The sequence below is a fragment of the Sebastes umbrosus genome, chromosome 2, assembly GCF_015220745.1.
Source record: "Sebastes umbrosus isolate fSebUmb1 chromosome 2, fSebUmb1.pri, whole genome shotgun sequence".
NCBI classification, from domain to species: domain Eukaryota; kingdom Metazoa; phylum Chordata; class Actinopteri; order Perciformes; family Sebastidae; genus Sebastes; species Sebastes umbrosus.
Genome location: NC_051270.1, coordinates 2,443,176 through 2,453,250, shown reverse-complemented (window position 1 = coordinate 2,453,250; position 10,075 = coordinate 2,443,176). Strand labels below are relative to the sequence as shown.

General features: G+C 43.0%; 1 protein-coding gene across 1 annotated transcript in view; it reads left to right on the top strand.

Moving 5' to 3' along the window:
- The window catches only part of drd4b (dopamine receptor D4b), a 20,082-nt gene extending 19,667 nt beyond the window's left edge, over positions 1-415 (top strand). The window contains exon 4 of the mRNA XM_037790552.1: positions 1-415. This exon is cut by the window's left edge and continues 185 nt beyond it. Coding sequence (XP_037646480.1) covers positions 1-45 — 45 coding nt within the window. The 3' untranslated portion in view covers positions 46-415.
- Positions 416-10,075: the final 9,660 nt, after the last annotated feature.

The window sequence follows — 10,075 nt, the reverse complement described above, 5'->3', positions numbered from 1 at the left end:
TTCAGCAGATGTTGCCCACGCCAGTTTTCCCTCCGCAGACGCTGAAGGAACGAACTGGGAGCTCGATTGGGAAGACTGAGGCTTCCAGTTCGGCCAGTCAAACCATCTCTGGGCCGCCACCTGGATGTGGGTGGTTGATAGTATCTGGCCGACAGGAACACTGTTACTGGTGATATATATTACATTTCTGGGTCCATCTTATCATTTGGTGATGTACTGTCTTGATCCTCCGGGATTACGGCCCAAACTAAATAATGATGTCGAGAAGGAAAGTGGCAGAAAACAGCTAAACAGACTCAAGAGGAGCTTTTCACCACTTTCAGATTGTCTGTAGAGAACGTCTTTACTGTATATCGGCCTCGGTTGTAGTCACGGTCGGCCAGTTCCAGTGAACGACGTGGGATTTGTACAGAGCCTTGTCCAGTCTTTATGCTGAGCTAAGCTACCTGCCGTATCAATCTTTTCATCTAACACATAAAAACGAAGTGAATAAGATGACTTCCCCAAATGTTGAACTATTCCTTTAACGCATATTAAAAGTCATAAGACATGAAGGCTCTTCTGGGAAACTTTGACTCAAATCCACCAGCTGATCAACGAGTAGAGGACAAAGAGGCTGGTCGGAAGAAAATGCAAACAAACTGCTTAATCGACAAACTATCTACCAGGAGTCTGAAGTGTGACGAGAAGAAGTATGAGCAGATGAAGTGGAGTTTTCCTTTTATAGGAGCAGAACCTTAAAGATCAGTTACATCCAGCGACTGACACTCCCGTCATGGATCAGCGACTTCTTCTGTGTGTTGAATCAGTAAATCGGTTTATAAATGTGGAACATGGCACAGTTGAAACCAGCTCACCGTGACTGTCATTTAAAGTCATTTAAAGATGTGTACTGATAAAAAAACAAAACCCATTCGTATTCAATATTAAGCAGCAAATATGCCTTAAAATTCACAGGATGTTCCGTCCATCTGTCGTGATAGAAATCTAAACTCTCAACACGACGAGGAGGTAATGAGATCCCCAAAAATGTCATTTTGAGGTTGTTAAGAACATATTTCCTTCACGGTTTTATATTTAATCTCCTTCTTTTCAGTATAATTCACTCATAATGTCAAAACCTTGAGTGAACACTCATCAAACACCGAGGCAGAGGAGTCCCGACTTTATGGAAATGACAACCAATTTGTTGCTTTCGCTGCTTTTTATCTGAGTAATATGATTCATCCGAGTGCTGAGAGGATGACACATGTAAGATATAATAAATAACACGAGGCAGGAGGAGAGAGGGAACGTCTTTTACCTGATGATTTAAATCATTCTCCTCTGCTACTCGGAGAAGAAGTACGTTTATCTTCCCACTAATTATTTTACTACGCCAGTTCATTCCTGCCACCATGACAAACAAAATATATAAATATAACAAAACCATTTCATGTTTTAACAAGATCTGTTTCTCATTATTGCCACACACGTTTCTTCACTTAACAACAAATCACTTCATCTTGTTATATTAAGAGATTTGTCATTAAAGCACAAAACAAACATATCTTGTTAAAACAATGAAGTTTTCTCGTTATACTAGAAGTCGGTATGTTTATAACAAGAAACTTCCACATGTTAAAATGAGATAAAGAGCATGTGGTGTTGGGCATTGGGTGCTTTATTTGTTGTTATAATAATGTACCAGCTTGTTATAATGATAAGTTTCAGTTTTAATGTGTGATGATGGTAAAGGTTGTCATATATAACAAGATAAATGTGATGTGTTGTTACAACAGGAAGAGTTTCTTGTTTCAACAGAACAATTTGTTATATTAATAATGAGAAAGATGTGTCACTATAACATGAAATCCATCTTGAACGATAATTTTCTTGGTATGTTATCGTTACCAGAAACTTCTTGTCACTGCAGGAAACACTATTAGATGAAATAATGTCTTCATCATTTTGACAACACATATGCAGCCAAAACCAAAACAAGCAAAGTCAAACAACACAACCAAATACTGAAAACACAAACACATAAATAAATGAGACTGTTAAAGTTTAAATAAACTTTAATAGTTAAAGGCAGGGTTGACGATGTTCTCCAGTCTACACTATCTGCTATATTGGTTGAAATGGTCTTTACACCCCGACAGCGATCCGTTACTGATGAGCTCTGAGAAAGGGCCTGAAAAGAGCCGTCATCTGTAGCTGCTGTAATCCTGTAAGAACGTCTACCAATCACTGCCTCGCGGTCCGCTTGGAAAGAAACCAATCAGATGCCTCCCTGCCTCCCTGCTCGTACTCTACCCTTCAGCGTGCACCAGCCTGAACTCAAAACTCGCCGCCGCACGTTTACTGGAGAATGGAAGTGAAAACTCAGCCCTGCAGCAGCACTGCCGCGGTTACTTGTCATGAGGTAGCGTTGTTGAGTTGAGGTCCTCTCTCTGCTCTGTGTCTGTGAAGTAGTTACGATGCGGCGGTGCTCGTGCATGTGTGTGGGGGGGCGTTGCCTTTAGACGGAGCTCCTGAGGCGACGCTTCTTTCAAATTGTGCTAGATTTCCAACATCGTCGACCCTATCTTTAACTCATTTGCAACACCACTGACGGGGAGTTTAAGCTTTTGTATTTGCAGCGTGCTTCTTTATGTGTTGTCAGATTGGTGAATGTGTTTCTCAATTGCTTGCCTAAGATGTTTTCAACATTTCTGTGTGTTGAGCTCTCAACACCACCTTAATAGAGGTAAAAGTGCAGTATCCAAAGCCCAGCACCTGCACCCTTTCTCTTATTTTAACAACATATGGAAGTTTCTTGTACTAACAAACCAACTTGTCACCTTAAATCGAAACAAAAACGTATCTTAATGGGAATGTCGTTATAATGAAAAATATTTTCCTTCTTTAAAAGGACACAATTTTTGTGCAATAGCAGCAAAGTTTCATGTCTAAAAAGTGGTTTGTTATTAAAACGGAATAGTTTGGTATCTGGTATTAACGAGAAACATGTGTCCTTATAACGTGAAAAATACCCCGTGACAAGGATCTGATTAAAATGAAAACTTTACTCGTTATAACGAGAGTGATCAAATATCTTTTGTCATGGTGGCAGTATGTCACAGCCTCCAATTATCTCATTTCCATCCAAAACTATTATCTCTGCTACTTTAAATGCTGGATGTGAATCCTTCTCTGATCGATCAATAATATTAGAGTCTCATAATACTGTACATCTCAAAAAGCAGCAACACCGTAGAGGAAGTCTTTTTATTTTTTACTGAATGTGATGAATATCAGAAAACATTTGCTTTAAAACCTTTTGTATGATGTTGAATGAAACCTTTAAGTTGCTGTAATAGAAGATTTAAGTGAAGCATTTCCAGTTTGTGTCTTGATAACGTTGCACATTAGAGTCATGTATTGTGAAAAAGTTGTTTCTGTGTTCTGAAAGTATTCTCGACTGCAGGATGGCTTAACTTTGAGTGATATTGTCCTTTAAGCCATTACTGCCTGTCACCACAGTATGTGTGTTTGGTTACTGACTGTGCCTATTGTACGCCATATCCACGTTTTATGTGGAAACCTTTCTAATAAAGTGTGTCATCTTTCTAAATGTTCCAGTGGCCTTCGGCTGAAATCTAATCAGCTCGGTTTGAGATCGATGTGGTCGAAGTGTCTCGTCTTTTAATGTGAGATGACTTCATGTGCTGGAACACCTCATGTCGAGCAAACAGACCTTTCACTGAAAACAATGACTGAGCCACAGTTTGATGCCAATTTTAAAATCTCATTCATGCATGGACGGATTGTGAGACAACGGGCCCCCCTGGGCACAAGGATTTGGAGGATTCCCAACACCACTACATAGGAGCAAGACACACACACACATACCCCCACACCTCCACCTCCACACCTCCACCTCCACACACACACACACACACACACACACACACACACACACACACACACACACCTCCACCTCCACACCTCCACCTCCACACACACACACACACACACACACACACACACACACACACACACACACACACACACACACACACACAAAATGTGGCATGGAAACTTTGCAGTTGTTTTGCATCTGTTTGTAATCACTTTGTGTCTCTTTGTAGTCTATTTGTGTCTCTTTGTAGTCTATTTGTGTCTCTTTGTGTCTCTTTGTAGTTGTTTTGCATCTCTCTGTAGTCGCTTTGCATCTCTGTAGTCTATTTGTGTCTCTTTGTAGTCTCTCTTTGTGTCTCTTTGTAGTCGCAGTCGCTTCGCGTCTCTCTCTGCGGTTGCTTTGCGTCTCTCTGCGGTTGCTTTGCGTCTCTCTGCGGTCGCTTTGTGTCTCTCTCTGTGGTCGCTTTGTGTCTCTCTCTGTGGTCGCTTTGCGTCTCTCTCTGTGGTCGCTTTGCGTCTCTCTTCAGTCGCTTTGCGTCTCTCTTCAGTCGCTTTGCGTCTCTCTTCAGTCGCTTTGCGTCTCTCTTCAGTCGCTTTGCGTCTCTCTGCAGTTGCTTTGCGTCTCTTCAGTCGCTTTGCGTCTCTCTCTGTGGTCGCTTTGCGTCTCTCTGCAGTTGCTTTGCGTCTCTCTCTGTGGTCGCTTTGCGTCTCTCTGTGGTCGCTTTGCGTCTCTTTTCAGTCGCTTTGCGTCTCTCTTCAGTCGCTTTGCGTCTCTCTCTTCAGTCGCTTTGCATCTCTCTCTTCAGTCGTTTTGCGTCTCTCTCTTCAGTCGCTTTGCGTCTCTCTTCAGTCGCTTTGCGTCTCTCTCTTCAGTCGCTTTGCGTCTCTCTCTTCAGTCGCTTTGCGTCTCTCTCTTCAGTCGCTTTGCGTCTCTCTCTTCAGTCGCTTTGCGTCTCTCTTCAGTCGCTTTGCGTCTCTCTCTTCAGTCGCTTTGCGTCTCTCTTCAGTCGCTTTGCGTCTCTCTCTTCAGTCGCTTTGCGTCTCTCTTCAGTCGCTTTGCGTCTCTCTTCAGTCGCTTTGCGTCTCTCTGCAGTCGCTTTGCGTCTCTCTTCAGTCGCTTTGCGTCTCTCTCTTCAGTCGCTTTGCGTCTCTCTTCAGTCGCTTTGCGTCTCTCTGCAGTCGCTTTGCGTCTCTCTTCAGTCGCTTTGCGTCTCTCTGCAGTCGCTTTGCGTCTCTCTGCAGTCGCTTTGCGTCTCTCTGCAGTCGCTTTGCGTCTCTCTGCAGTCGCTTTGCGTCTCTCTCTGTGGTCGCTTTGCGTCTCTCTGCAGTCCTTTCGCATCTCTATGTAATTGTTTTATTGTCTCATTCTGGTCGTCTGGAGATGAAGAGAAGCGGTCGGATTCCTATTTAAAGCTTCCTGCTACATCAGATCCACACTGACTCTCCTCTGTGTAGATATCATACTAAATAATACAGCACAAAATACACAATATGGCCTCCAAGGGCCCCCTGGGACTGTCTCCGATCGGCCTTCTCAGGAATCCATCTATTTATTTAAGAGCCCATGTAGTGCAGGATTTCTGTCTCTTTGAGACAAAACTAGAAAGTACCAGAATGACTTTGAGATACAGTTGGAAAGGACCAAACATTATTGCTGCTGAATTAAAATGGGATTAATGAAGCTGCGAAACCACCGAGTTAGAAAGATAAACTCTGAATAGGCCCCCAACTGAGATGTGGATTGGATTTTAGGGTTTGCACAGTCTTATTACTTCCTACTCAACATGCGGTGACTTCATGTTAAAAACTAAATTCTGCTATTTCCATCCACTGTCCGTATCTCTACTGTCGTTGAGCTGCAACCAGCCGGTGTGACTCTGAATATCACCAGTCACAGCTGCTTATCTTGTTCCAAAAAGACTTGATGCAAAAAACTGAGTGTATGATGTGACTGAACAATTTCAACAGGTCGTCAACAAAACTGTCTTGTTTACCAACAGCAGAGGAAACAACACCGTACCAGAACTCTCTGATCGACTACTACTACAGTTAAAGTTAGGTAACATTTAGGTAACTACTGTACAACCACTTGGTTAAGTATAACGTCCAAATCACTAGATGTTCCTCAGCAGATGTTTTGCCCGGCTGTAACAGAATTATAAATGTTCAAACTGTCTTTTTTTAAGCACTTCTCATCCATGTTGGCTTTAAACCAAACTTCCGTTTGAGGTCATCCTAATGTAGCGTGTTAGCATGCAAACTAGGGCAGTTAATCGATTAAAATATTGTAAAAAGATTGTCCATAGTTGTTCTAAATGTAACTTAAAGGGAGATTTGTCAAGTATTTAATACTCTTATCAACATGGGAGTGGACAAATATGCTGCTTTATGCAAATGTATGTATATATTTATTACTGTAAATCAATTAACAACACAAAACAATGACAGATATTGATCCAGAAACCCTCACAGGTACTGCATTTAGCATAAAACAATATGCTCCAATCATAACATGGCAAACTGCAGCCCAACAGGCAACAACAGCTGTCAGTGTGTCAGTGTGCTGACTTGACTATGACTTGCCCCAAACTGCATGTGATTATCATAAAGTGGGCATGTCTGTAAAGGGGAGACTCGTGGGTACCCATAGAACCCGTTTACATTCACATCTCTGGAGGTCAGAGGTCAAGGGACCCCTTTGAAAATGGACATGTCATTTTTTCCTCGCCATAATGTAGTGTAAGTTTGGAGCGTTATTTAACCTCCTTCATGACAAGCTAGTATGACATGGTTGGTACCAATGGATTCATTAGATTTTGTAGTTTCATATGATACCAGTATCTTCACTCTAGTTTTAAAACTTTGCGTTAAGGTGCTATTATCACGTTAACTTTGACAGCCCTGAATACAAACTTTTGCTAATTAGCAGTAAACACAAAGTCCAGTTGAGGCTGATGGGAATGTCATTCATGTTGAAGGGATTTGGTCATAAACCAAAGTATTGGACAAACTGAAACTTTGACCTGATGGTGGCGCTAGATGAAAAGTCAGAGGATCGCCAGAGTCAGTAGGATTCATCCTCTGGGGAACATGAGTGTTTATACAAACTTTGCTAACGGTCCATCCAACAGTTGTTGAGATATTTCAGTCTGGACCAAAGTGTTGGACCAACAGACAGATCAACATCCCCATCACTAGAACCGGCCCTCTGAGGTGACTAAAAGTACAAATTTGGATGATGGACCAGCGGATCTTATGACCCAATTCAAACTTTTGAAAGCATAACAAGTGAACTCTACAGTCCAGTTATTAACGTCATTAGTAATCCAATGAAGATTTTAAAAACTGAATAAATTACAGTAGAGTAGTGGGAAGGATTTGACTTGAGTATTTGGGATCCTTTCAGAGGCACAGAGACCTGCATGAAACGGAAAACTTTCTTAGCAGTGGATGAGATCATCCAGTGAAAAGATATCAGACTTATTCTGGTTACAGAGACGTCAGCAGCAGGAGGAGGAGGAGGAGGAGGAGGAGGAGGAGGAGGAGGAGGAGGAGGACCGGGGGGGAACGAGAGGTGAAAATTGGAGCGAGGTGTGAGAATCGGGTTGAAAAAAAACCTGAAGCAGGTGCTGAATTTGATCAAATCTGTAATAATCTGCACGACGACAGAACCTCAAACAACACGAGGCATGTTGAGCTCAGAGTGTCTCGACTGGAAAAACTCACCAGTGAATTCAGCTCACACGTAATCGATTGGTGTGAGTAACGGACATCTTGCCTGGACTGAGAAACTCCAGTAATAATATCCCTGTGTGGTTTCTGATAGGTTTATCTTTGAATCTTCCACATCCATATTTTCTGGTTTCTTTCCTCCTCTATGACAGTAAACTGAATATCTTTGAGTTGTGGACAAAACAAGACATTAGAGGACGTCGTCTTGGGCTTAGGAAACACTGAAACACTTTCTGGTCGATTTGCATCCCTCTCTGTAGTCGTTTTGAGTCTCTTTCCGGTCGCTCTGCGTCTCAGTGTGGTCGCTCTGCGTCTCAGTGCGGTCGCTTTGTGTCCCTTTCTGATCGTTTTATCGTCTCTTTCTGGTCGCTTTGTGTCTCTTTGTCCTCGCTTTGCGGCTCTGCAGTCGCTTTGCGGCTCTGCAGTCGCTTTGCGGCTCTGCAGTCGCTTTGCGCCTCTCTGCAGTCGCTTTGCGTCTCTGCAGTCGGCGCTTTGCGTCTCTGCAGTCGCTCTGCGTTGCTCTGCGTCTCTCTGCAGTCGTTTTGAGTCCCTTTCCAGTCGCTCTGCGTCTCAGTGGGGTCGCTTTGTGTCCCTTTCTGATCGTTTTATCGTCTCTTTCTGGTCGCTTTGTGTCTCTTTGTCCTCGCTTTGCGCCTCTGCAGTCGCTTTGCGTCTCTGCAGTCGCTCTGCAGTCGCTCTGCAGTCGTTTTGAGTCCCTTTCCGGTCGCTCTGCGTTTCTCTGCGGTCGCTCTGCGGTCGCTTTGCGTCTCTGTAGTCATTTTGTAACTCTCTATATAGTCGTTTTGTGTCTCTATGTAATTGTTTTATTGTCTCGTTCTGGTCGTCTGGAGATGAAGAGAGGCGGTCTGATTCCTCTTTAAAGCTTCCTGCTACATCAGATCCACACTGACTCTCCTCTGCGTAGATATCATACTAACCAACAGCACAAAAAGCACAATATGGCCTCCAAAGGGCCCCCTGAGACCTTCCCCGACGGGCCTGTTCAGGAATCCATCTCTGCATCTAAGAGCCCATGTAGTGCAGGATTTCTGCCTCATTGAGACAAAACTAGAAAGTACCAGAATGACCTTGAGATACAGTTGTAGAGCACCAAACATTATTGCTGCTGAATTAAAATGGGATTAATGAAGCTGCGAGTTCGACAGATAGACCCTGAACAGGCACCCAACTGAGATGTGAGAGCGACTAAATTATTAGTAACAATAGCTTCAATTTGCGATTTTATTAAATCAGGTTGCACCATTAAAAGTGAAGAAATGTCTTAGGTAATATAAACTTTAGTAATATAATCAGTGTCCCATCAAAAGCAATCAACTATGTGAGCAGGAAGTCGCTGGAGCATCTCAAGCTGCTGGATGACTTCCAAATTAATAGTTTTCGGATGCCAAACAATATCTGACACTGCAACAGCCAATCCTTTGATTAATTTACGTCTCCTCAGGTAAACATTACTCCTCTAGATCTTCACTTAGCAGATAGTTGTTTGATGCTATATTAATGCTCTGAATGTGGTATAGAGAACCTTTAAGAGATGTCTTAGCTAATATGGACTATGGATTAGTAATATGTAAATCAGTGCAAAAACAAAAGCAAACAAAGCAGGTAGGAAGTCACTGCAGCATCACGAGCTGCTGGATGACTTCCAAAACAACAGTTTCAGGAGGCCAAACAATATCTGACACTCAACAGCCAATCCTCCATAAATGTAGGTTTGACTTTGCTTTATTTATTAATATAAACATGGAGAAATATCTCCAAGTTTGCAGTTTAAAGTGAGAGGAAAATATGTAATTCTGCTAAACTAACTGATGCTATTTGGTCATTTAAGTTTTAGTTCCACTGACATTTGTTTAGTTGCTCTGATTCAGTTTTAATAAAAGACATTGTAACGCATATTAGAGATTCACTTTTTAGTTTTCCTACAACACCCCTCTCTCCATCAGAATTATAAAGTAACCACAGAAGTCATCGCTTTGCGTCTCTGCAGTCGCTCTGCGTCTCTCTGCGGTCGTTTTGAGTCCCTTTCCGGTCGTTTTGAGTCCCGTTCCAGTCGCTCTGCATCTGTCTGTGATCGCTCTGTAGTCGCTTTGCGTCTCTTTGTCATCGCTTTGCGTCTCTGCAGTCGCTCTGCGTTTCTCTGTAGTCGTTTTGCGTCTCTTTCCGGTCGTTTTGAGTCCCGTTCCGGTCGTTTTGAGTCCCGTTCCGGTCGCTCTGCATCTGTCTGTGATCGCTCTGTAGTCGCTTTGCGTCTCTTTGTCATCGCTTTGCGTCTCTGCAGTCGCTCTGCGTTTCTCTGTAGTCGTTTTGCGTCTCTTTCCGGTCGTTTTGAGTCCCGTTCCGGTCGTTTTGAGTCCCGTTCCGGTCGCTCTGCATCTGTCTGTGATCGCTCTGTAGTCGCTTTGCGTCTCTTTGTCATCGCTTTGCGTCTCTGCAGTCG